General features: G+C 37.1%; 3 protein-coding genes across 10 annotated transcripts in view; 1 reads left to right on the forward strand and 2 right to left on the reverse strand.

Moving 5' to 3' along the window:
• The window catches only part of Amph (amphiphysin), a 41,718-nt gene extending 34,704 nt beyond the window's left edge, over positions 1 to 7,014 (reverse strand). For 2 of the 4 annotated variants that reach the window (XM_046619778.2, XM_046619776.2), the window contains exon 1: positions 6,780 to 7,012. In XM_046619778.2, the coding sequence (XP_046475734.1) occupies positions 6,780 to 6,848 (69 nt within the window). In that variant the 5' untranslated portion in view covers positions 6,849 to 7,012. Of the gene's footprint in view, positions 1 to 6,779 lie in introns of all 4 variants that reach the window. The other 2 variants (XM_046619780.2, XM_046619779.2) reach the window with 2 other exon arrangements.
• Positions 7,015 to 9,945: 2,931 nt separating this feature from the next.
• On the reverse strand, positions 9,946 to 19,887 carry Mapmodulin (acidic leucine-rich nuclear phosphoprotein 32 mapmodulin). Of its 3 annotated transcripts, none has more exons than XM_046619784.2 (8): positions 19,626 to 19,887; positions 15,649 to 15,792; positions 15,378 to 15,497; positions 15,181 to 15,293; positions 14,773 to 14,879; positions 14,332 to 14,408; positions 13,893 to 13,995; positions 9,946 to 13,080 (listed from the first exon to the last, which is right to left on the reverse strand). In XM_046619784.2, the coding sequence occupies exons 1-8, from the start codon at positions 19,671 to 19,673 to the stop codon at positions 13,022 to 13,024; spliced, it is 771 nt and encodes a 256-aa protein (XP_046475740.1). In that variant the 5' UTR covers positions 19,674 to 19,887; the 3' UTR covers positions 9,946 to 13,021. The 3 variants fall into 3 exon arrangements, with proteins under 3 accessions (XP_046475740.1, XP_046475737.1, XP_046475739.1); XM_046619781.2 differs by having other exon boundaries at positions 9,946 to 13,083; positions 13,878 to 13,995; XM_046619783.2 differs by having other exon boundaries at positions 9,946 to 13,083; positions 19,626 to 19,885.
• A 2,604-nt stretch (positions 19,888 to 22,491) lies between these two features.
• ATP6AP2 (ATPase H(+)-transporting accessory protein 2) lies at positions 22,492 to 27,897 on the forward strand. Of its 3 annotated transcripts, XM_046620852.2 has the most exons (8): positions 22,492 to 22,650; positions 22,854 to 22,981; positions 23,594 to 23,824; positions 23,926 to 24,240; positions 24,566 to 24,658; positions 25,636 to 25,737; positions 26,914 to 27,022; positions 27,253 to 27,897. In XM_046620852.2, the coding sequence occupies exons 1-8, from the start codon at positions 22,608 to 22,610 to the stop codon at positions 27,330 to 27,332; spliced, it is 1,101 nt and encodes a 366-aa protein (XP_046476808.1). In that variant the 5' UTR covers positions 22,492 to 22,607; the 3' UTR covers positions 27,333 to 27,897. The 3 variants fall into 3 exon arrangements, with proteins under 3 accessions (XP_046476808.1, XP_046476809.1, XP_046476810.1); XM_046620853.2 differs by lacking the exon at positions 25,636 to 25,737; XM_046620854.2 differs by lacking the exons at positions 25,636 to 25,737; positions 26,914 to 27,022; positions 27,253 to 27,897 and adding an exon at positions 24,825 to 25,587.
• Positions 27,898 to 27,994: the final 97 nt, after the last annotated feature.

The raw sequence follows: 27,994 nt of genomic DNA on the forward strand, positions 1-27,994 counted from the left end.
TTCCATGCAGGCTGCAGACGCGACGCAGAGTCGAAAAAAGTGTCCCAAAATCTGACAGCTGCCAGCAGCTGTTGGGAGCATATCCGCGTTTTGGGAATGTTGTTTGTCCAAAAATCGTTCCTACCATTTTTGTTGAAAAATTGTTGAAAATTCGGTAGAGTTATTCAATTTCATTTCAAGACAGTCGATTTCATTCGCAATACTATATTCTGAAAATAAAATTTTTATATTGATCGGGATCGATAGTAGAAAATATTGAATTAATTCGTAAAAAATAAAAAAAAAAAAAAAATAAAATATCTGTTACAGCGACTTTGAAGAAAATAATTTTGACGTGGATAAAATGAAATAAAATCTGTGAGCTTTTGATAAATATATCTAAGCGATTTGAAGCCAAGCATCGATATCCAATTTTTTTGTTACCATTCAATTACTTTTTAATTTTATACTTTTCGACATATCTCGTAATTCGTAACAATAGGAATGAAATAATTGGTTAAAAAATAATACTCGACGTAAGATTCGCGCATCTCGTAATAATAGAATCGACAAAAACAGCGTGGCGGCAATTTTGTTCAAATAAAATTCCCCGACGTTTTCCCACGAAACTTGCGTGCAATATTGAACAACTTTTACGACGAAAAGCGTCCGGAAGTTGTGAGCCCTTGAACGTATAAATTTATATCTAAAAATCACATATCATCACTTGGCTTCGGACAAATAATAAGAAATCGAACAACACTATTTCCAAAAGTTATCTAAACGGAATTAACGAAGCATAGCTGAAGTCTGAGAACGATTTATAAAAATAAAAGTACGTTTTTCTCTAAAACGTTCCGTCACGATTATCCGACTTTTTCCGACAGTAGAAATTCCCAGATTTTCCCGCAATTCCGCCACCCTGACAAAGTATCAATTTTCAGCAATCCAGCCCTACCTCCTTGATTTCCGCGACATCGAATTCAAGTGCAAATTATCGCAAATATTTGCTCGAGCAATTATCGTTGTTCCACAAAATCACGCGCGGATCGAGGTAACGTCGAAGAGGTTTTGAGATTGCGAGGAACCGCGTTGCCCGGGATTACGACGAGAATAGTAACAGGTAGGCGAGAGAAAGAGAGAGAAAGAGAGAGAGAGAGAGAGAGAAAGAGAGAAAATTGAAGCGAAGCACAGAAACATCGCCTCCTCCTCTTTGCCGGCTCTTTAGCTTCGACTGCAATTCACAATCAGAATGAACCTCCGTCTAATCGCACAATGCCCAGGAATGATAACGTTTGCTGTCGCCCCGATTCGTCGAAGAGCCGGAAACGGCCCGACGATAATTAATTTCATTGCCAGACGGATAACTTTGCTAATAAATTACACGAACAAAGCGATGAAACGAAATTTCCGATAATTCGTTGCTTGGTCTTTCTTATTAAATTTTATACACCTATTATTAAATCTCATACTTTTTTTTTTTTTTTTTCTCTCTAATACAGGATCATTATTTTCTTCGATCTAAATGACCGAGTAAATTTTATCGAGATTAATTAATTGTTGTCTTACGATCCGTAACTCATCTTACTTATTGATTTAATTCCACTGTTCAATTCCACGCGTGACTAGCAAATCATTTTTCTTCGTCCGTGTATACTTGGTATGAAATTTATACTTATAAAAATTTTCCACCTCTTTTTTTTTATAATTTTTTTTTCTACCACGCAGTCTTCTCGAAAGGTCTCGCAGTTTCTCTAAAATCATTTTCTTCTACTGTTTTTTCGAGATTGAAACACCTCGGAAATGATCGATCGAATGTAAAACCGTCTAAATTCGTCGAATCTAATCCGTTATTTAAATATTAAGAAATAATAATCAATACCGTTATTTATTTCGAAATTGATACTGATATCACTACTATTCATCATCGGATTGTTTTTATATAAAAAATAGATCGTGAACGGACTTCGGAAATTGACAACATCATTATACGCAATATCATCAACGTAAACTAAAATTTACAAAGAAATAAAGATAAAAAATAAATTAGAAATAAATTATCGCTTAGGTGTATAAATTTTTTTTTCAAAACAAGGAATGCGATTTTCATTTAAATATGCAGAAACTGAGCAAAACTCATGGTATGAATTGAATATTACTGAAAACCGCAACAATAATCAAATGAAACCGTTAACAACACTCCGTAGATATAAATAAAAGTTAGCAGCTTGCAATTGAAGTTTTTCTGAAAACTTCCGAGATATTTTGTTCAACGCGAAGAAACTTTCAATGGTCTAGCTAGACATTCGGACGGTTTAGAGCTTCAGCTTTATAACATATAAGCCAACGACGTGCGCAACTAGAGAAACCCTAGTAATCACTATTATGGTGATATAAATTATGTTTAAAATGTCCACTAAACAATTCTACGGACGATACGTAATTTTATTTTTATATCGTTATATATATATATATATGCAGTGAAAAACAATTTTTAATACTAGTCAAATATTTATTATATATATTATGATTGAACGGAATTCCGGCAAAAAGAATTACTTGCTAACAAAAATTTGCACCAAACATATTCAACAACGATGTATTGTAAATAATAATTAATCACTATTGATCAGCAATTATTATTCATCAATTTATATTTTGACTTGACGGCTATCTTAGTTGCATTATTAGACCATACATACAGACGTGAATACTACGATACTTGGGTGAAATATTTTTTTCGAATAATAGTACACTTAATCGTTTCATTTTCATTGCTCTGCTTTGCCGTCTTGGGAGAAAAAAAAAACAAACAATTTTTCATCAACTCTCGTATGAGAGAATTTTGAAACAATGAATGGAAAAAAACTTCGTTCGGTGAAATGCAAGATTGTGAAAACAGAGTTCCGATACATTGAATATCACACGCCGATCGTTTTACTTTATAAAAGGAGTGTGACAATGTCGATTATGCAGAAAAAACGAAAACAACAGTATTCAATAATTTATATTCACAATAGGAGAACAACAACGTATTGAAAACTGTCCGTATAATAAATTGTAAATAATTGATCACTGGTTGTGTAAGTAAGATGCACAACAGCTGATGTATCGTAAATGTCGTACCTGTTATTATACGTGCGGATAGAATACATGGACGTATGTATATTGTACACTTTATCAACATTTACAAGTGCAGGCTGTGTTACAGCTGAATTGGAGAAAAAATTATAAACAATAATATTTAATTGCAGTGTACGATTCAGTGTCATTGTGGGCCTGAAAGATAGCAATGAGTGAAAAAAAAAAAAAAAAAAACACCGAATCTAATCACGCGAGAACAATATGTCACCAAATATTGAAGTTTATACTAAAAACTAATTTCATTGAATACAGAAAATTGTGAAATTAATAAACTAAAACAAGTAATAAATAAGTGAACGAATAACAAACACCGAGTACAGCTGGTACGTATTAATGAAAGATATTAAAAGTGTGAAAAGAATAATGTCAAACATCGTATTGTTTCAAAGTCGAAATGGATTGAGAGACGAATTTTTTTTAAAAACACTACACGAGGAATAACAATTTTTCTCCTACTACAGGATAAGAATGTAAAATATTTTCGACTCGCTAACGATATTCCAGTGACAAGAACAAAGAAAAAAAAAACGACAAAAAGGAAATTACAAAATTTGACCCGACAACCGTGATTCTCGTGACTAGAATTATTAAGCTTTAAGCTAGCAGCGAAAGTTTAGCAACGAAACGTGTTAAGTTTATAAGAAATAGAAAAATACGGTATTAGTATCAGGGTTTCAAGGTATTTCACAAAATTTTCATTCACGGTTTTCGATACCTTATTTGAACGAAGATTGGAACGTTTGGCTGATAATTCTGGCTGCTAGCTTCAGCCACGAAATATTTTTTACATCTTTTTTTTTTTTTGTTTCTTCTTCGAGAAGGGAGAGAGGAGCTAAACGATCTTAATACCCTAAACGTCGACTCTGAACTACGTACACGTGTGTAAAGTCATCACATGCGGGTGTTAAGAGGAATGCATGTGAAAGGCAGGCACCCAGAGATACGTATGATGTGTATAATAATACCGACTTCTTCGTTTATTCAAGGCTTTGAAGAAGAAGAAGATGAAGATGAAGAAGAACTGGCCGGTCACTCTCTGACCGCGGGAATCTCAACGATGCAGCGATGCAAGCAGCAACGTCGAGCAGCGTGGCGTATAGTAGAGTGTAGACCGGTTCTACAAGATAACTAACCAACCAACCAACCAACCAACCACCTACCTACCTACCTACCTACCTACCTACCTACCTACATACGTCCTCTTGCTGCCAGATCCGATCCGATCCGAACCGAACACCAAACGAATGAACGAAGCAGCAAAACACCTACGAATTACCGTACGCGGCGGATCGCGGCCCGTAGAAGGATTGAGAGAGAGAGAGAGAGAGAGAGAGAGAGAGAGAGAGAGAAGGGCTAGACGTCAGGCGGAAGCGAGAGAGAAGAAAATTGTCTAAAGAGGCCGAGGAAAATCGTGACCCTCAAAAATCTCTCCGGACGTGGGAGGAGGAATTAAAGGGACCGTGATTACATTAGTCGTCGTCGCGATCCATATTCGGTGATAGACGAACGAAAAAATATGTGTGTGTTTGTGCATATATATATATAATATATATATTCCGAGATAGAGACACCAAATTCGAACGACGCTGAAGTTAGTAACGAAAGGTTGTAATAAGAAGACCGAAAAAGTTGAATTTACATTATATACATATACATATTGAAGTTGATAACGTTATCGTATTGATTCATGCTGAGGAAAGACGGTTATTTCTGCGATTTTCGAGGATTCTGAAATTCGTTGAATCGTAATAAAACGAAAAACACACACGCGTATTTTCAAATCATATTTCCTTACAAAATCATTGTAAAATTAAGAAAATAGTGTTTTTTTTTTTTTTTTTTTTTTTGCACCATTGCTTCGCTATCGATAAACGTTACTAATTTGAACCTCGTGAATTAACAGAATCTTAGTTGTTTACTAAATTTCGGGTGATCCTAAAGTTGCAAAATAACGATATTAGTTTTCTTCAATACGGATAATTTCAACAACTCGACAAACTTCAGCACGACAAATTCGAATGATTCTGGTTGCTGGGTTGGGTTGGCGTTGTTCCGAGAATGGGAACGGAATTTGGATATAATATACATATTTGATATATTTTTTAAGACACCTTGCGTACTCCGACAACACACCTTTCCGCTGCGAGCGTATCGGTTGTGATAACGGGAATATTATGCCGACGTTAGGGTCAAACTTGAGAAGGTAGAAGACGAAACCCGATGGACGGAGAGATGGGAAAACCGAAGATACGTGCCCACGTTCCGCATGCCTTTCACCGATGCAACGGGATCATCATGGGAGGAAGATAAAGGAGGGATGGAGAAAGAGATATGAGAGGATAGGAAAAGGGAGAAAGATTTTCCACTTTTCCTTACAATAGTTTACGATAAATTACTCCTTCATCCTTCTTTTAAACTACGAACGATGAGAGAATATCAAACGGTTTCTCGATGTCACGTGCGCACCTACCGATTGTCATCATTCTGGAATCGATGTCAGACAGACTTTGACCTTTGGTTAATAAACCAACTATGCAGCCGGCGGTTATCAGATCCTGGGTGCAGTGTGTGTGTGTGTGTGTGTGTGTGTGTGTATATACATATATATATACATATACGAGTATACACGACGCTGTGGGCGCAGCAGCGGCATAATAACCAGCGTTTCGTGCTGTACCGATTGCATAATGTGTAATTGTCGTTTCAAACGAAGGTGCAGGAACAGTCCAGCGTATAACACCGCGGATATATTGTTGTGCGTGTTTGGCTAATTGCGTAACAGGAGGACCGAACGAATGGCGTTTTGAATTAAAGCCGGCTTGAGTTACGGTTTAAATAAACGATGACAAATAGAGGAAACGACGAGACAGGGGAGAAAAAAATTTTTTTTTAGGAAAATTTAATGTAATCCGTTCTTTATTTTCCAACGTTATTTTATCGCAGAATGGTATTGAAGTAGATATTTCAAGAGGGTGTAATAAAAACCTGAAAAGCGAAACTACGAGCTCGATCAATTTTTATACATCTACCTACATTTGGGTGAAATTCTTGTATTTACATACGTATTACACGCCTCGGTTGAATTATCATTGAAAACACGTTGCCTCTGCCCAACCAGCTGATTAAACACCGTGTAACAATACGCGCAACGCAACGTGCGCAATATTGTAAAGCAATTCGGTCTGGTAAATCTTTGTATGACGTTAAAATTCTCTCAAACGATAGTAATAATAAAACACGTCCAGTACAGTAATAGAGATAAGAATCGATTATCTCTGTATATTTTAAACATCAGGGAACGACGTTGAGGATTTTTTTTTTAAGCCGCCTCTGTTAACGAGTCGTGTGACGGGAATTAATGATGAATATGCGGGGAAGGCGCGCGTAGAAACGAAGTGCAGCATAACTAAATACTTATATATATATATATATATAACTGCTGCTGTCTGCCGCAGCGTACGATCAGGTGGCTGCATATACGGCCCGAATGCAACGTATTCACTGTCATCGATATAGCGTCGTATGGGAGTTTATGGGGGGACGTATCCGAGAAGCGATGTGCGGTAATAATTCAATCCCGTCGTCGTTTTATCGAGTATCGATGTTGAGAACCGTACGGACGTGAGAAATAAAGATTTCTGTATGTCATAACTCACCTTTTCCTTGGCTCTGCCAGCGTGTTTTTGCACTGTTTTCGCGATCAACGCACCCTTACTTTCTGCCATATTTATAGTTGTGTATTATTATTATTATATATCCCCGGTGAGGAACAGGATACCGATATATGTGTAGACGTATTAATAATAAATAAATTTAAAAAAAAAAAAAAATAACAACAACAACAACAATAACAACAACAACCTCCTATAAGGATCACAAACTGAACTCGACTGGTCCTATCCCACCAATCCGCGACCCAAGTGCACTGACGGAAGTATCAAGGAATACTGGAAATGAAGGTAGCGCGGGGCGGCCATATTGGTTAGTCACTATTCTTGACGCCAGGGTGTGCCACCCGCTATTGCTTGACCCTCTCGCTCCCTCTGTGCGTTGAGTCATCTGCGAGGTCAGCCACGCGGGAAATTTGAATCGTGGAGGCAGCGACTGGTTTGTAAATTCCTAGCCCTGGGTTATTTTGCATGTTGAGGGGAGAATTTAATAACGGTTAGCTCTGTGCAAATTTTTGTGACTAAGTACTCCGTGGGTAGGTGGGGATCGATGGGCCGGGAGCCGTAAGAAGCCACGTTAGCGATCCGGTAGCTTCTTTATCGGTGAAAGCCGTTGACACGCAATCCCATAAGCACACAAAACCCATTAGGGTAACCTTTCGGTGTTTAACTGTATTCAGTTAACGTTTTTCGTTACGATTTACCGGATCAGGAGCGGGTTTTGGGGGTAATAGCAGTTTCATGTATTATTAACCGAGTACTAACTGCGCCAGTAAGAGAAGTTCTTCGTTACCAACAACTATTGCGTGCAGACGTTGGAATGACATTGGTAATGAACTGTCGACATTTTGAGATTAAAAAATGAGACATTCGGCAGAAAAAATATTCATTTCAGTGATATGTACGCAGAAATTATGCAATAGAAACACGAATGTCAATCAAATGTACGCATGTGTATCGTTGATATTCATCTGGATAAATTGAATACTTTATAAGCGATAGTATTAGGTGGCTCTCTCATTGATAAACCTCCCAACAATTTGAAAAGAATAGAAACGGAACGATTAGCAGAATTATGAATCCCATTTCTTTAAGTTTCCGAATTAAGTATGAGTTATTCCAATGAGACACTGTTCGATTTAATCTGTTTGTTCGTTTCTATTCGATTTTATCTGTTCTTTCCTATCCCGTCATATTCGCGACAATGCCACCTCTAATAGCTTGTTCGTTTCAATTATTTGTTTAGAATAAGGGATGGCAATTATCAATCCGATTCAATTCTTTCTATCCGAATTAATTCTTATCAAAGAATACGAAACATCCGTTTGGATGAAGAAATCGGAATAGATCGTATTGAAATTCTCAATCCGTTTCAATTCTTTTCCGATTGTTGGGATTGGTGTTTGCCAAGTATTGACGACGATACGTTACCAAATACCAATGTTGTGTACCACACAATAGGTATTGATTATGAAAGCATGCAGGCTTCTTTCACCGATAACTTGGTTGATAATACTTGAAACCCCCAGATATGGCAAACCGTTAAATAACCAAAGGCTAGCACTCCTAATGACTAGTCAAATTACGCACCATCGGTGCCATTCGCATCGCAGGATTATAACGAAAGTAATTTACACTGATTGCAGAAAATGTAGGAAACTTATGAAGGCTCGGTGTTATCATTCTTCCTATTAACAATGGACAACCAGACGGCTATGATCGTACACTATTTTATACTTTCTCATAGATATTCGTAATCTTTTCGATCTAAATCAAATTCTAAAATTGTCGAACAAAACAAGTTTCGTAAAAATTTTACTCTTATAATAATTCACGGAGTTTATAAATAGTTTTACTTTTCAACGAAATTTTTAGAATACTACGAGAAAAAAAATTTATTTACTCCGCTATCGGAAATTATAAATAAATTTTACGAAAGATTGTAGATTTTTATCATTTTTCGTAGAAATTAGTAATTTTCTATGCAAAATACTACGATTTTTAAAGATTTTTCACAATGTTGTACGCTTTTCGAATATTTCCTACAATTTTCATCGAACACCATTTTATTGCCGTTTGGCGTAGAAATTATTTTCCACCACGGTACTACAACGACATGGCGACGTTATGTTATTGTCATGATCCCTCTTCAGGCTGTCATTTTGATGAATCACGCTCTATCTAAAATGAACCAAATATTTAAAATTGTATGGGCTCAAAGATATAACAGTTTTAAAACTGACCAGCCGAATGAAATGAACTGTAACCGAGTTACAATTCATGAAGAACTTAATGCGTGTTTTAAATTTCGTTGAACCGCCAGCAATTCGGTTCTTATACGTAAATGTAATTTCTCGTAGATGCAAATGCTTGCGGGATTTCACAAAATGATAGTTCATTCGTATTAACAATTTATTAGGAACAAAATAATCTAGAAAATGGAATACAAAAACATAAAATGCGCATAATATATGTGATAGGTAATTATTACTTAATTCATAGGGTATACACACATAACGATAAAGTAATAATAGATTGTATTGTCTAAGGCATATAAACGTACATAGAAATACGTGAAGAAACAGAAAAAAAAAATAAGTTTTTTGCTATCAATTGATTGATAAAAGAAAGATAAAAAAAAAAAAAAAAAACTACATCAGGTGAAACTTCGGATTAAATACCAGACAGCAAGGATTCATTTGTAAATGGTTTTATTAATAAATTATTTTCTCTTATCTTGTGATGAGGGTTGTTCAAAATAAACAAACTTGACGACAAAAATTCATTTCAACAACAGAAATAGACAGACAATACACGGATGTAATGTAGGTACTTGGTTAATCCAAGGTGATGGACAAAATTTATTTCTTAATTAAATGGTCTATCCGAAATCACAATTGACAAAGGTATAACTTGCGTCGCGGAACGCGCGGAAATATCATTATCATTATTACAATTATTGTTGTATTTTTATTATTATTATTATTATTATTATTACTATTACTATTACTCCTATTCTTATCCTTGATATTGGTATTATTATTAGTATTACTATTATTGTTATTATTATTATTATTATTAATATTTATAAATCGATTTTTCCAAACGAATATACATACACACGTATACATATGTATATACGATCAATTCCGCGCGAGCCGCAATTGCAAATTACAGATATTCATATCGTGATTTTCAATTATTTCCTTTGTTTCTCGGTTTTTTTTTTTCGTGTTATGAATTTTCCTCTCTTCTCTCTCTCGCTCTTCCTCTCTCTCTCTCCCTCTCTCTCGCACACACACGCGCATTTCTGACATACTTATACACATAATATGTATAGTTAATAATCCACTGTAGTAGGTATACCTAATATAAATTTTTTTTTTAATTTTTTTTTTTTTGCAATTTTGGAAAAATTGGATAAGGCCATAATATAACCAATCTGGCAGGCAAATTAGCGCCATTTCCCCGAATCATCATCTACGATATACCTATTTTCTCAAACGTTTCCTCCACTTCTTTTTTTATTTCTATATTAAATTTTGCTTCTCATTTTGTTTTTGTTCTTGTTGAGTTTTATAAAATTTCAATTCTCATTCACTCGCATTTTCACTCTGGACAATTCCGTTCCTTTACACTCTGCACTAGCACGTATTTACGAGACATGTGGTCGAGCCAGTCGGTCTACGAATTATGTTACTACAGTCTCGTCGATAGCTGCGTCATGCGTTCATCGTACATCCTCACCATCTATGCACTCATCTTACACTCATCAGGCACAAAGCTCTCCTACCTGAAACGTATTAACTCCATGTTAAATAATCGTTTTAATACCTCACCGATATTTCTCTCTCTCTCTCTCTCTCTCTCTCAACCCATTCACCCTGTCCCTTGCTATCTTGTCCTTTTTTTCGTTCTATACTCTAAACGCGCATTTTCAAGTATGCTGGTATAATATATTCATATGTGTATATCCATACACACTCACACATTCACACACATCCATACACAGATGTATTGCACACTGTACAAATAAGCACAGATGCAAACATTGGCTGCTTCTTCATCGTAATACGATCGTAATCTAATAATAATGATAATGACAATAATAATAGCAATGAGAATAATAATAATAATAATAATAATAGTGATAACAATAATAATGATCATTATTCATTGTATTCACGCCATTATGCCTTGCGAGACGACAAATAAACGCCTGATTATTTTAGAGACAGAAATGAAAGAAGTGTTCATCGACACATTCACATGATCCCTATCTCGCAACGTATATGCGAACATTCGTTACGTTTTCACGTCTTCAGATATCTTTCCATTTGTCCTCATTTTCTGATTTTCTTTCAATCACTATAACTGCGAGCATAAATGTAAATAACATCTTCTATGAGTCGCAAAGTAGGAGGATCAATGTTCTCTTCAATTGCTTGTTCGATGTAACGGCAAAAGAATCATGATTTTCAAATTGAGATTATGCAAAATAATCTCGATTTGGTAATCTCCTGAACTCGGTGCCATCTTGACACACGAGCAGAACTATTGAATCATTGTCCGATTCAAACATCTTTCCCTGCCTCTCCCATTTCCACTGCAAGGATCTACCTTGATAGAATGTTAAAGTCTTGATTGGTCAATCCTCTGAATCTACAAGCTTATCCAATAACACATGTTCCGGTACTTGACCAGCTATTCTCCTCAAGTCCGCGGAAGACAACGCTTCCGAAATCCTCCAAAAGGAACTATCGTCTAAAGAGAAAGAAAGTGTGAGAGGGATGAGATGTAATTTTTCTGGTCTCCAAGAGACACACGAAACTAGCGGTTGCATTCTGCGAATAAAGCGAAGAGGGGAAATTCGAAACTGTAATGGAAGATGATACAGGGCATGCATCTTCAAGACTACTGTACAATATAATCTCAGAACCTAACCTGCATCTGACCAGTATCTAATCTAATTTATTAACATGTTTCTTTTATGCTCTAAAATTGAGGCGCCTTACTAGAGTGACCGTGGTCCGATCGAATCTTATGTGGTAAAGTGAGTCTAGGTACCATGAATAACAGTGTCGCCTGGAAGCCACGTTCAGAGAGGTCAGGAACACACTGTAATGAATATTCAGAACTGCACGTTAATTGTGTTGGACTGAAAATCTATCCTCAAAAATCTATAGAGGGTTTGGATTGGTATTTGTTGTATATCGTAAGCGGAGCAGATAGCCACATAAATAAATTTTCAGAAGCAACGAAGAACTTCATACTCTATGGAATCATAGCTGTAGCGATTTCGATTTGATTACAATCGTTTCATTAGATTGTTTACTAGTATGCTTTCCCACAGACTTTCAATTGGATATGAAAAAAGTACAAATTTTTGCTGAATTTTTCTATTTTCTGTCTCTGAAACCATCTCTCACATTGGCATGAATCACCTGAAACATCAGTTTTATAAACCTGTACAAAATTTATTGATCCTCGTTTTTTCTAGATTTATCAACTAATAATAATAATAATAATAATAATGATGATGATGTATTTAAAATGTAACTTACGTAACCTTAGTACTGATTAACGATGGCTGCATACCAGCATGACCAGCTTTGGCCGACCGGAGCTAACAGACAAATACGCTCCCCTCCGAGTGTAATACATCGCTCTCTACCACATCCCTCAGACAATCCGATAATACTCTTGATTTCACTTACCATTCCTCCATACTAAGCAACACTTCTAATTCTCTAATTATATACTCTATATAAAATATCGTTAGTATAACTAAAACGTGTTGGGTCTAGCTGGAATGCAGCCCTATGTATGCCTGCTTCATATTTCTTTTTTTTTTTTCTCTTCATTTTTCTTCCTTACTTTCCCCTCCTTCCTTTACTCTTTTGCGTACAAATACCCATATCCATATTCAATTCATATTCGTATATAGTTATCCTTAATCTTATCAAATTCTCGCTTACGCATTAAACCCTATACATTTGTAGTTGCGCGGACGAATAACCCCCCCCCTCTTCCCCCCCCCCCCCAGTCCCTTCCTCAAGTCAATGATTCAATGATAAATTCACACCACTACATGTAGTCTGTCATTGGTCGGTCGATTGGTTTGATTTCCAGCTATTCACTCGGCGGCGTAGTTATTGATATTTATTTATAAGAATTTTACACGGCGTCTCTTTTTCCACGGCTTCAATTATTCCGGGGGGTAGGGAGTTCTAGTTCCCCACCTCGCCGCCGTCCTCGTGTTTTCTTTTCTTGCCTCGGGCTGGTGATGCTGCTGTATAATAATAATTAAACATTTGTTTATCATCGTTTAAACTATGCCTATGATAATATGAATTTATTATGTTAGTCTATGAAAAAAGAATAACATACGAGAAATGGAGGCACGTAAGTCTCAAGTGGGGGAAAAAAAAACAGTTGCGGTTTGAGCTGGAAAATGTTGCACTATCTTGCGACCTGCTATCTAATATCATAGGTTAACGGTAAATTAAATTGCAACATTTGCGAAGGACCACTGACTTTTTCTTACGCTATTTTCCGGAAGTAAAAATAATAATTCGATAAAGGAATGCATTTCATGTAACTGCATCTGTAAATCTAACATCTTTACACCACACTGTTGCGATATAGGGGGTTTAAAAAATGAAAATAGGTTCACATATACGAATCCAAAAATTTGAAACTCTCATTTTCCTTTCTTGACTTGATTATGAAATTCAATTTCCTAGTAATCGTACGTGAAAAAAAATTTGCACTAGGCACAAAGCAGATTTCTTCTTTCATTTTTTTTCCTATTAAATCCATAGGAATGTAAATTTTTTTATTACAATTCCAAACTTTAGTATGATTTCTAATTTTTTTTTTTTAACTTCCAAGTTATGCTAACAAAGCCTGTGTATATTAATTTCAAATCACTGATCAGAAATGTAACTATTTCTATGAATCAAGCACTGATTAGATATAACGATTGTTGATTTAAATTTTTTGATTTGATACTGAACTCTACAATTATCACAAATCTGGTAGTTAGTGAAACTCTGAAAAATTACGATTCAAGCAATAGATTACCGAAAGGTATCCTACCTTCGTCCTCTTCTTGACCATCCTCCTCGTCAAGGTCATCGTCGTTTTCCTCGGCATCCTCTTCCTCCTCCCCTCCAATATAATCCTCCTCGTCACTATCATCCTGTATTTGAAAACCAATCAAATGATTTGGACAGAATGAAACACAAGGTAAAATTGAAACTTTCCGATAAGACATGAAGACCAAGTGTGGAGCTTTCCAACATCGTAAATCGAATAGAATTTTGAACTTAAAATATTGTATTCATCAGGTTTTCTGAATTTATCATAAGTCTATCAGAAATCAGATAGTTAGACATTGATAACATTTTGTGACACGCATGTGAATTCGTTGAAGTCAAACTTTCAGGTAATTATCTCAAGTAGAATTGTCTCTTAGTTCTGTATACTATGGGTAATTAAGTGTGAATAAAAATGCAATAAGACACCACAAACTTACATCCACGTAATCTTTGTATACGCTATCCAAAGCAACAACTTCCTCATCTAAGTCGTCGTCGTCATCCTCGTCCGAAACTAAAATATTGCCAATAGTATTATCAAATACGATACTTCAATGATTCTTGACAATTACCTAATCCTTACCAACAATCGCTTCACAAACTTAGTAAGTATATTTATTTTATCAAACTTGCCCTAGAAATAATTCACTCAACTATTTTGATAATCGGTAGAAACTTTGGATTTTCCAGAAAGTCTCTTATTCACTGGCGTGAAAAAGAGACTGAGTTTTTAAAATAATTTATTTATCTACAACTTATGTGTACTATTTACATAAGAGCAGAAAATACGACACTGACTTGTTTGTATACTTTTCTTAAACATAGGATTGAACTAATTTGAAAACTTTCAATACTTGTGCAAACAATACTTTACATACCTTCGTCGCTGTCATCTTCATTGGCGTCACCGTCGCAGTCATCATTTCCATTCACCTCGTCATCTTCACCTTCACTGTCATCGACCTCGCGATCATTAACATCGAATCTGAAAACCGTGAAACGGTAAAATGTAATATTAACAATAACAATTCACTTGTTGACATCCAGAAAATAAAATACTATAAGAATTATCAGTCAAACTTTTGTGGTGCTAGTGTAATTGGACAAGTGAAGTTGTTCTTACAATCTTAAGAGTGAGAATAACTTATTTTCAGAGCGAATGGTGAGAAAAAAGTTACTACCACCTTATTTTGCGTCAATACTTTGATATTTGTCATTCGTACTAACTGGTGAACTACACACTTATAACATACACTACAGTTATATTAAATATTTAAAACACATACCCATCGAGATACTGTAAGCTGGGGATAAGGCTGAAAACCTTTTCCCTGTAATTGTCCATGCATGTTGCCTCATTGTTGAACAGGTCCAGACTCTTCAGGTTTTTGAACTCTTTCTGTAAAAAATTAACAATGAATCTACTGTATTTTCTGATGTAAACAGGAACTTCAAGACGGATATTTGTCGAAACTGTGCTTACCAAAGGCTGCAGCGTGTCAAGGTCTTTGATTTTATTTCCACTGAGGTTGAGGTGAGTCAATTTCGGGCTGGTACTTAGAAGGGACAAACCTCCAGAGATTCTGTTGTCGCTCAGCTCCAACTGGTGAAATTAACATCAGTAATTAGTATTCAGTTGTGAGAAGAGTAACGAACAAAGCACATCACACTAATAGCATTATAATCTTCTACTCAAGTTTGAGGGGTATGTTTTCAGTTATATTGTAAATGTCCAACGATCTAGAATGAATTACCTTTTTCAGATTTGGTAACTTAGGAAATCCCTTCAGACTTGTGAGACCCACATTAATGAGGCTGAGTGAGTTCAGAGCTACAAACTCGTCGGTCAAACCTACAATGTTTGTACTCCTACAGTTGTCCAAGACAAACTCTGTTATCTAAAAATGAAAAAAATAACAATTAAGTAATGAACATATCGGAACCAATATATGACAGTGTTTTGTTTAAAATGCAGTGAATAAAGTTTGAAGGGCGATTGCTCAGAATTTATCGATTTAGAATTCGATTCTCAATACTGTCCGTTCTACAGCAAAATGTGTGCCATGGCGCAAAGTTGAATATTTAAAACAAATAGCATCAACGAAAACTGTGAGCAACTAGACCCCAAGTTTCTATCTTCCAAAGTTCTTAAGAGTTTAATCTACGATCATTGTCTTTCCTACCCTTTCTATGATCGATATACAATAACAGATTAATAATATTACTTGAAAACTTATTACGAACTTTAAATTTCTAGACTCCCCGCAGTTTCCACATTTTCTGGACAAAAAAAAAGAAAACAAATACTTGTCACAGTGAATTGTATCTAAAATAAAACCTACTCCAAGTTACTCCACCCATGGTTATTACAGAAAAACATGAAGCAATCTGCGAATCAAAGAACAAAGACAAATTCTAGTGCAGAATAACGCTTAGAGTCAAGTACTTCTCGGAGTAGTTTAGCGGTTGTTCGGAAAAAGAACAATATATTACATTTCGAATCAACTCTCCGGAGTTTTCCCGATTCCGCTGATCTGAATATAATTTTCATAAAAACCCTGAAAAATCCTCAAGTTTGTTGAGATAAAATCGAAAATTTTCTCTCCGATAGGAAATTTTCCTAAGCATACGGTATGTACATAATCGTAGAGAGACATAGATCGGTAAATGGTTAAAATCCTTAGTGGTAAATAATATGTCTAGAATCAGAGAAGATCGGCGCCGTGCGGCGGAGCAAACGAATCTGCGCAATTAAACTGTATCCTGCGAACGTGACGACTTCGGCACGAGGCACGGAGAGAACGAACCGTACACAAAGTCATAATGTATAATGGGTATTTCAATGGGCAGGTATAAGATCAATTTTCGCTAAAGATGGGACTATTTTATTGATCGGAGTTAAGAGAGTGGGGCACACGCCGCGTCACGTTTAGCGGCATCACGGAATATACAAGCGAGAAAGCGAGGCGCGGCACGCGACGCTCGGTAAAACATAATGAAAAGATAAATAAGCAAGTACATAAATAAGAAGCAATTAGTGCACTGCGTGAAATTTCGTCTTTGGCTCTTCATCCGAGAGTTGACGGCGTGAAGAAGACCTCCGCATCGTGTTCGAGCTATCGGGCATTGATCAGATGGCGCAGTATACAGAGAGACCGTTCGGTACGGAGCGAGATACATAAGTAATTACGTACATACATACAAAGTTGATCGGAGCGGTGTAGGAAAGAGGGGCGGTTTAGAGGAGGAGGTGGGAGGGGGGGACGGAGGGAAAGAAGCTGAGCGGCGGTCGTCGAAGCTTCGAACTAACGAACGGAACGGAACGGAACGAAACGAAACGAAAGAAACGAAACGAAACTCCTGCAATTGCCGAACGACGGGCTGACGCCCACGTGACGAAACGAATACATGCATTCAACTTTCGAGTTGTTACAACCATGCGGGGAAAGAAAGAAACGACGATTCTCGACTAAGAAATACATTTATAAACCAAATGAAATAAATTTTCTCGGGCAGGTCAGCCTCCGAGTCTCAACGAGACGTGTTGCGGTAGAGCTTGCAATCGGATTCCGAGCGTTCCGCGCGTGTAAACAAGGCGTTGCTTTTGACCGGATCTACTATTGCTTGCGACGTGCCTCGGTGCCACCACTTAGCGTAGCGCCGGCATCAACCAACGGGCAAATGGACTCGTCCAATATGGCCGCGAGATCCATTGGCCGGCGGTAAAAATTGTTTGAGCCGGTCAAAACACGAGTGTGACTATTGCGCAAGCACATCCGTCCTTCCGACGTCTCGGTAATTCGTCGTTGTTAATCGCTGCACGGTTTTTCACCCGTCCTACGGTCTTACTTTCGCGCGCATTTTCTCCCATCGCTGAATCCTGCGGCCGATGCTCTTCTCCTCTCGCCGAATAAGTGTCAATATGATCGATTTCACTCTGGCGGTTCGGAGTTGGAACGGAACGGAATTTTCATGGCATTTTTCTTTCTCGCCTTTTTGTTTACGCCTGCAGATTCGGAAGCGGGTGGGATGGAGGGAGGGAGAGAGGTGGAGGGACGGAACGAAGAACGCGGCAAATCTAATAACCGTACAACATGTCTGCCCTCGTGTGCGGTTGGGAACCCATGCCATGGCGGCGTCCATTCGCACGCGCATCTTCACCTCATGGCACAAGAAGACGCACGCACGCACGCAGGCAGCAGCACACCCACCACCCCCCGGCTTGCTTGCAGCTTCTAAATACCCCCGACCGGGATATAAAATGGAAATTCATTCGAAACGATTATCGGCTAATTCTTTGCAGCGATAATATTATACTCGTTCCCAAGTCCGAGGGAATCCGATGAAACAAGCAGCGTTGCACGCGTGCACGCATGCACGTACTTACATACGATATGCATATACATATACGAATATGTACAGGTATGTATGTACTACATTGCATATGTTACTCAACAAATAAGCATCATGGCGCGGTTTGTCGTATGCTGTACAAATTAATTGACACTTGACACACACACCCACACACAATCGCGCTACGTATATTACCGTTCTTTTCAAAGGAACTTGGCGTAAATTCGTAAATTTATTTTTTTATAATCAGTTGTAAACCGAGTTTGGGAGGCACGGGTAAACATACTTTGGATATTCTACGGATGCAATCTCTGTCCAAAGTTTCCGTTCGTGTGCGCATACGTGCGATAACGTTTTATTGAATAAATTCAATGTCGCGGGGATTAATGGAGCAGAATTGTTAGCGTAGGTTATCCGAAATCCCACCGTACACGCCACATCGCAGAGACCTGCAGTATAAGTGAATACGATACCTGCCATTGGTCGGAGGCATATGTTCCCCTCTCGGTGTATGAAAATATTTATTTACTTATCAACAACGCGCGGAGCAACACCGCTTTAGTTATAAACATTAACAGAGAGCAGACGCCGCGGATTCCCTCAAGTCAATTAATACAGGATGAATAATTTTAACGGACAGGTGTGTGATCGGATGACTAGAATACGAGAAGAAAAATTCGAGAATTTAGAATTCCTTTGCTGCCACGCATGAAGGGGGGGGGAGGCATGGATACCGGAAGAAAAATTTCTCTTCCACAAGTACGAAGAAAATATTCGCCCTTGAAACAGCGGCTCGAAATGGGGGAAAAAAGAGTGGTTGATGCACCCGGTAGTGGGTACAACACACACGTATGCCTGCGACGAGCAGCGGCAGCGGCAGCGTGTTAGAAGCGAGACACTCGATGTGAACTACGCCATGCCTGTAAGCAGGCTAGCCGCTCCAAATTACACGTTCGGGGGTTATAAAAATTGGCTATTGATCGTAACGATTGTTATCGAGCGGTTGATCGAGGGTGAATGAACGGGATAAACTGAAGGAAAATTGGGGCAAAAATAAGGAGGAGGGGGGGAGGGGATGAAAAATGTATCAACGAGCACGATAAGGCATGGATAAAAATAAAATTGTAAATTGAAAACATTCGAGGTTGAGGAGAAATAGGAAGAAAAATATAATGGAGCAAAGTGTAAGGTGAAGAAAATGCGTGATGTCTCGACGTGCACGGAAAAAACTCTCGTTACGATTCTGCAACGATTGGCTATAGGATAGATAAAAGTGAAAGAAAGATAGAAAGGAGAAAGAAATAAAGTAAGCGATAAACGAACGAGGGCACGAGTGCGATGCTTTGGATATTAATGAAAATATAATATCATATCTTACTTCGCCTGGGTTTTTTCCCCGCTTCTCAAGCTCTATCCGTTTCTCCATGGCCGGCAGTTAAACGCGAGTAAAAGTATACAACACCGCACTAAGTTATCACTGCACCGCGCTACGCTGCGTCGTAACAACGTCGTCTCCCCGAGTCTCTCCGCAACCTTGCTTTCAAACCGGGAATGACGGACGGACGGGTCGTCGCCAGTCAGACAGAGCCACCGCACCGAAGAACCAACCCAACGGCGGTTCGATCCTGGCCTAGCGGCTAGAGGGGCCCCCCCACAATAACAACCTCGGAGGCGGGAAATGCGGGAAACGAAACACATGTCTGGGACTACTTTCGAAGCGACCAATCGCCGGGCGGCTTCCATCGTGGCGCCACAGTCGCCATCTGCCGGCGCCGAAGCGTACCAACAAGGTGTAGCACCGGTAGACTACGTTTTTTATTTCCCCTCCACGGCCGCCGCCGTCGAGCACTTCACCCTCATCTTTCCATGCCGAACTACGGGAGTGATGAAAATTCACGATGCCGCGTGAGAGATTAATTCTGGGGTGTCGATTTTTTTGCGCTTATTCTTACCGTTTACAAACCCGATAAATCAAAGCCGCATAATTTTCTCTCGCAAGGCAAACTCGTGTTCTCTGCATTGTTACGTAAGATTCAATCGACTCTATACGCAGGTTGACCGATGCGGCACGGTCGCCGGTAATTGGCACTCGAGCACAGCTTTTTATATGCGTGTAATATGTGTGTAGGTATGTATAATTGCATCGCTGCTAATGCAGATAAAGCGTTAACCAAGGATCGATGTCCCAGCGCAACAGGGCAGAAGAATTGGAATAATCTCTCAATTTACCTATTCGTAACATATATCCCCTTTTCCAAGTTTTTTCAGCCTGTACGTTGCATCAATGTACCGTCGATTTCACGTTATGAAAAAAACCAGCTTGGTTTTTTTCATTTTTTTTTTTCTTCTACTCAGATAATACTCGTACTCGACACATTGTGCAATTTCTTTTTTTTTTTTGATTCTTTCTTACCGCAATTCTAATTACTTCTCACACCAGGAGACGAACAATTTTCAATAAGGCTAAAAATATGCCTATTTACTTTGTACGTTTTGCCGTACATCGTTCCGAATGAAGCCAACAAGTTGTCGAATTTATATTGGAACGCACATTTATCATACGATTATCGTATAATAGTACCGGTGGTACAGCAGCTGGTTGTAACATTAATATCGATCATTCAAGAAATGGAAATTGAATAGATTCATCGCAGGCAAAGAACTTGCGAGAAAAGCAAATGCCGTGCATCTGCGCATCGCGTACGCGATGCACCTGCGCAGAACAACTTAAAATATGTATGTATGTAGGTATGTACAACAAGAATAGGTGTACACCGATGAACCGGTGACATATCTACGTATAGCGAGAAAGTAAGGTGGAAGGAGGGTGAAGGACCGCTCTGACGTCGACCTCACATCAAGAACAACCCCTGTTAAACTCTTAACAATCGTTTCATGCATGCGCTAATTCCACATGGAACAATAGTTGAAAACATTCGAAGTGTAATAGTTTTCATAAAATTAGTTCATTTATTCGTACGTAATAAACGAGTATGGTTGTAATCCTATTCATATACGAATACCGTATTTGTATCCTAAATGGCATCAACCTCAAAAGTCTGTCCCAGCTGTAGGATTTGTGGAATTTGACGAGGGTTGAGATCAATAAACATATTCAGTATTAACTACTTTTTCATTGCCGTTCTTTTCTCTTTCCTGAGCTAGAACGTTGGGCTGTTTCACTTCTGTAGGCTGAAACATATGCTGGTGCTTTTTCATGAGAAACTGAATGTAACTGATTGTGAAAAGAACTTACTAAGATTTGAAATTTCAAATAAATTGGATTTGTACGAGATTAATTCAACGGAAAAACAATAGAAATTATGAAAGTTTAGAATCATTCAATTCTTTTTCGATCGCTGAGCACGTATTTCATAATTGAGGGTTCCAAGCACCACAGTTTATGATATATGACAATTGTCTCGTGAGTGCCAATTACGTAAATGATTAAAGACTAAAGTTAGAATCATATAAATGTGGGTGTGTAACTCTATATGATTGCAGATACAAATATATCGTGTACGATGATATACTTACTGTGGATTATGTGTATATATACTTTGCAAGTTGAAATCGAACGCGATTAGGGCTGGAGTGACGTTTCCGGATTCGATAGGTGCACGCAGCTCAACTTTTGACGTAGTTGATAAGTTTTCGAAAGAATATCGAACCCTAAAAATCATGTCACTTGTTTTTTAACGACTGATTTTTTCCCTTCATTGTATCCAATATAAGAGAAATATAGTCATTTGAAAATTCCCTCGTATGCACGTGTTATAGATTACATTTTGTAATCATATCACGTGTGCTTACTCATAGCTTACCTATACAGTTTGAAATGTCTCCAAATATTTCCACCAATAGCAGGGCGGAGATTTACGATAATGAGATTCACCTTTGGACGAGATTTTTTACAAGGGTTCCAATTTTCACCACCAGATGATACATCGTCCAGTGAACATCCGAGCCCGCGAAGTGCTGGTCATTTTGAATCTGCACATTTTTTCTCCGCTGTGATAAATAAACACTGCATGAAAAGAAAAAAGTAATAGTTATCGACTTTTTGGTCGTTTTTTATAATTAACGAATTGATATCGTCGTATTTTGACGCTAAATATCATTACTTAAATGCCAAGAATCACAAGGCATTAAAGAAATAAACAAACAAATAAGCAAATACCGTTCTTCGTATAGCACATATTTCATGCCCGTACGCCCCTCCACATCGTCGATACGAATATCGAAACTCGAGCACGCGATTGCGCTCGATTCTATCACATGATCGTAGTTGGGGCAGAGCAGGGTTAGGTAGACGTATTTTTCATTCCTCAAATCATCAGATTCTCAAAAAAGTAGAAAAATGTTCCGGCAGATATTATGCGTGGCTGTCACGCTGGCTGCAGGTGAGTTGTCGATATTAATTACCCTAACATTACGTGGTTATAAATTATATTTTACCGTCCTACAATGAATGATAGTAAAAGGGGGTGTGGCGTGTCAGTAAATGTTGGATATACCCTAATTCCGACAAATTTGTGTAAATATTCATTGTGCAGTACGCATCATCACTCTTTCTTTATTTTACTTTAAAAATTATCTTACACAGTTCAAGCCCATGGGACATTCACTATCATGCACAGCCCAGAGAGCGTCACGTTCCATGGAAATGAGGAAGTTTGTCAAAGCCTGCTACCTGAGATTTTCAGTTTAACGCTTGGATACACTACGAAAATGGTGCGTTACCAGCAGAAAAATGAGCATCTATTCTTTGAATTTTATTCAATCATATTACTAATTCTAAGAAACTGATAGGACAGCATTTTTGTTAGAGAGCTGGTAGCTTATCGTAGCATTTTTTGATGGAATGATTACTCTCGTTATTTTTTTTTTTCTTACACTTGCATTGTCTGATCTGTAAATAATATATTCAGAGCAAAAGAGTTTGCAAATATCGATACATAAAAGGAACGAAAAAGAAAAGAGAATTTTGAATAAGCTTGATGAGGCCAATTTCTGATAGAAGATTCGACAAGTTTGATTGAAAGAATTGCTAAAATGGTAAAATTTTAAATACATCAGATTAAAATGAAAGTGGCTTAATTTTACTAACTATTCTACTGATGTATATTATAGCAATTACATGAAGTATCGTCTTACGAAACAAAGACTAAGTAAAATACACTCAGACATATTGTATGGCAGTTGTGAATCGCATCTAACTAATAGCTATTTTAAGTCTTCGTGATGAATGAGCATTAAATTATATGAGTAATCGTCTTTTACTGCAAGCATATATTATACTAACTCTAATCCCATGAACTAAAATAGTAAAATCTTGTTTTTCAGAGAGGCTCGTGGGACGGAATGAGAATCACGAATATCTTTGATCTACCTGAAGCAGTAGTCGGCGTCGCCATAGAAGGTGTGACATCTATAGAACCGCCCAGAGGCAAACATTACCCTCTGATCGAAGATGAGTCGGAAGAAACTACATGGCAAGCTTTGAGTGGTCGTCTTGAAGAGCGTGACAACTCTGAAACGGTTGTCAGAATTAACACTGCAGATGGTGTAGATGCTGTACGTATTTCATAAATCAAGCGAACTATCTAGCGATTGAAGTTTTATTAAGTTTCATGCCAGTGTCACTTGGATGTATTGTATTCGTGGTCATTTTCCAGCTGGGACGATCTGCTCTTGGGGAGTTGAAACTTAAACCAGTCAACGTGGCATCTTTAAAAACACTTAGTTTAGAAAATGAGTCGGACAGGAAATTTTTGGAAGAAATACAGTTGCTGGACGCTTTCACAAACAAAGTATTGTCAGGAATAACTATCGATGACAAAACAGATCTTTACTGGTTTGTCGTCTCCGCACTTTCGCCTGTAATCGATTCTCACAGGGATAAACCAGCTGCAGTTAAAGAAGCTTTGGCTATTCTCAATGATGCTCTTAGTCGTCTCAGTAACGCATTCGTGGATGCTTACAAAGGAAAGGTTCGTTTACGCTCCATTGTGTTTATCTAGTTACTTAGTTTGAATTTTTATTGATATCGTATGCTTTTTCCTAGAAGTCTGTACTTATAGGGAAATATTTTGATTATGCAAAAAACATTTTGAAATATTGATGAAATCGTTGAATAAGAAGCAAGGTGGTGGCTCGTAGCCTCAAGTAGATTTTTTAAAAATCTAGGATTTGATGGTAAATGTCAAAGTTCAATTTGTGATAGAATCTTTATGTAGCAATGAATAGAAAGTCGTCTGCTTATAAAAGAACACAAACGAAATATAGATTGTTTTTTCTTATTTTTTCTTCCGTCAGGTAATCATCGCTGTATTCACAAATGATGCTTCTCACGTTCGACACACACGTGCTGCAGGTGACGGAGTTGGTAGTCGCGTTGACAATATAACGGTCAGTAGAACGCATTATTTATCGAATAGTTAGATGTTAATGATTTATAGATCTTCAAGGATTCTTGTTGTTATATAAATAAGAAAAACGACATTATATTGAAAATTTCTTGAAGGGAAATCAGCAGCTCATATGTAATGACGCAAAGTCTGGTGTGGTATTTCAGCTTTTGAAGAAGCTGCTGATAAAGCTGGCTGGTTGGATTCACTCCTCACTTCGTCTTTGTCTTCTTTCCATCTCAGAATCGTTACCCAGCCAAATATTATATTAACGACTCAATCTTTTTACTGATCAATTCTTTTATTTCATCCAGCTGTATCCTGGCTAATAAATCCTCTAGGAGTCGTAATCAGCTTACTAGATTTTCCGTTTCATTCTATTATCATGCCGCAACTTTGTTCACACCTTAAAACTCTAAATGTAAGGCTTAATCTCACAATCACACATTTTTGTTGACAGTTTTGTAGAAAGACTACACGTTGTGCAAATCATTTTGATTTTTGTACTTCTTCTTTTCATGAAAGTACGTGAAAATATTATAACATAAAAGCATATCTGGTATTAGAGTATTATTGGAAATTTACATAAATCTTGGGATCGTATAAAACAGTTGCCGATTATTAATATAGCAATAATTTGGTGCAAATTACTGGTGTAAACAAAGTTTTGTGGCATACGGTGTTGGATTGGATAGATCGTATACTTAACAGGTTGCTACGAACAACTTTCTCTTGCCTAACTTGTACAGTAATCATCAAGGATTATCTTTGAATAAAATTTAAACAAACCGGTGAAGACAACTAATCTCCATTGGTATCCACCAAAGCTTGCAACTTTCGCTACTTATTGCTAATCTATCTTTATTAATCTATGCTTCTTGTAACAATATTTACAACTATTAATAATAATCAATGTCTTACTTGTCACAATCGTTGCGATTTTCTATAATAATCAACACTCTATTTTAAATTTTATAGGCCCAAAGTAGCCATAAAACTGTAGAATCTACCACAGAAGGTAAAATTAATCGGAGTACAACTGAATCATATGAAAGAAAGCCAAGAGTTTTACAAATCAAGGTATTGTTGAATCATGTACACTTGCATGGTTTTTCCAATACCAGTATTTAATCTTCAATGTTATGTAGTTAATGCCTTGATAATAAAATGTTGGCAAACTTCAGAAGTTGAATATGCTAGAGATTCAGTTTGTTATTATTTACGTTTATCATCCTGTGAAACTGGAACGATTATTATACGAATATTTTAAATAATGTTATGTTACAATCCTGTTCCTTTAGTGAGAAAAATATTTGTTGAACCGTGACAGATGTACAGTTTTTAGCTGACTGCTAGCTGAATTAACGACATGAGTACAGCATTCGTACTCTCTCTTTCTTTCCATGCTTAAAACCAGTGTTTTTTAACTCGTATAAATCTGCATGTGTTACTTACGATTATTTTTTCATTATTTAAATGTTTGCTTACTAGATTTTAGTAGTAACATCGAACCTTGTAGTAGTCGCAACGACATATTTATCACACTATTGTATCTATATTACTTTCCTGTATATCTGCATATGTTCACTTACCTTTAATACCTACGTAAAATTTATCTGTTTGTGAACCACCTTCTACTTCATCATTCACTGTGTTGCATTCGAATCGTTTTCTACAATCATTTTATCTATATATTTAACTGTCTAGGATTAGTAAAAAATTTATTTAATCATGCTACAGTAGAACCTTAATTATCTGAACCAATTCGGATCGCGCCCAATTTGAATAATCGAACAGTGACGTTACGTGACACAAGGTTCAGCGCTGGTAAATATTCAAAAAATGTCATACACGTACATGTTATAATACTTATCACCTATCTATTGAACTTAGTTTTTCTGGAGTTGAATGAAAACTACCAGTAAGAATGAGTATGCGAGGCCACTAATGTGCTGACTGGCGAATCAAGCTTGAATACGTCTGACCAAATGCTTTGTTTGCAACTCTGTAATTGCGTGAAGTAAAGAGATCGTAGTTCGGATAACAGAGGTTCGGATAATCAAGGTTTTATTGTACATAGATACTTATATGATTTAATATGCAGTATAAGGTAATAAAATATAGTAAGAAAATGATGTAGACAAAATTGTTTAACGTTGGTAAGTACCAAATATTAGAACAACAGCTTGAGCAAGATTGTTCTGAAGTAGTAAGTATATCGCAAAACACGTTAGGACTGTCGGTTGTCTGTTGCAGAGTGATACCATTAACGCCTCCAAAGAATATGACGCAACCTATCCCGTCATGTTCACCATCTTCCTGTGGTTTGGAGTAGCCTTCGTCTTCTCATTGATCGCCATTTGCAGTATGTTTTCTATTTTATTGTCAATCAATTTAACGTCGAACAAACAATCGGTGATTTCACATTTACAACAATATGATATTTATTTTTTAACTTTCGTATATTTCATAATTTTCTCCGGACATTGTTCGACTTTGAAAAAAAAATATTTTCCTCAAGAATGAGTAAGAGGGTAATAGAAATTTTTTAATGTTTTCAATAATCCAACTATAATTATTTATCCCCATGCTCAGTTACTATCGCCGACATGGATCCGGGACGTGATTCGATCATCTACAGAATGACCTCCAACAGGATGAAGAAGGATAATTGAATGTAAAAACATCTATCAGTGATATCGAAGAATCGTGATGTGAAGATAAATGTCCGCTTCAAAGTGTGGCACAAGTATAGTTGCTAGTAAATTGTAAATTCCATATTTATAAAATGTATCATTATTGATTTAATCACATTCAATGCGTTAAATTCGTTCCCAACACCTTAGTCGAGTTTGAGGAAAGTATTAGCGCGACTCTACCATCATTAATGAGGAATCGTAGGTAACGAGGATATGTCATACCACAACCCATTGCCCAGTATTCCTTGTCGTATACATAACGTAATATGGTTAATTTAACAAGTTCGTACCTAGAGTTTAATTGATGAGTATAAATATGTTAATGACTAAGTTTAGCTATCAATTTACGTAGATATTTAGCACGAAGGTGAAGGAAGTATAATAATATGTCTGTACATTATGTTATTTAGGAATGGATGATGATGATGATGAAGATGGTAATGATAATAATAATATTAATGTATATTTCAAAGTAATATTTAAATTCAGTCTAGATTGTCGATATTCTACGTTAGTTGTCAAATAAATTGAATCGACACAATTTGGAACGTATCGTAATTAAAACTGGCTTCCTTCCCCGCAATTTGAGCAATTCTCCGATCAAATTGTCATTTTCAACTCTGTGCTTTATAAAATTA

Source organism: Neodiprion pinetum, chromosome 4 (assembly GCF_021155775.2).
Source record: "Neodiprion pinetum isolate iyNeoPine1 chromosome 4, iyNeoPine1.2, whole genome shotgun sequence".
NCBI classification, from domain to species: domain Eukaryota; kingdom Metazoa; phylum Arthropoda; class Insecta; order Hymenoptera; family Diprionidae; genus Neodiprion; species Neodiprion pinetum.

Bases quoted from the DNA above. Each gene is read 5' to 3' on its own strand.
- Mapmodulin (XM_046619781.2), bottom strand. From the start codon at position 19,673: ATGGAGAAACGGATAGAGCTTGAGAAGCGGGGAAAAAACCCAGGCGAA. The intron at 14,409-14,772 runs GTATGTAAAGTA...GCAATATTTTAG, and splicing joins TGAAGATGACAGCGACGAAG to TTTCGGACGAGGATGACGAC. The intron at 13,996-14,331 runs GTAAGTTTGTGG...TTTCAAATACAG, and splicing joins TATACAAAGATTACGTGGAT to GATGATAGTGACGAGGAGGA.
- ATP6AP2 (XM_046620852.2), top strand. From the start codon at position 22,608: ATGTTCCGGCAGATATTATGCGTGGCTGTCACGCTGGCTGCAG. The intron at 25,738-26,913 runs GTATTGTTGAAT...TGTCTGTTGCAG, and splicing joins CAAGAGTTTTACAAATCAAG to AGTGATACCATTAACGCCTC. The intron at 27,023-27,252 runs GTATGTTTTCTA...CCCCATGCTCAG, and splicing joins CTCATTGATCGCCATTTGCA to TTACTATCGCCGACATGGAT.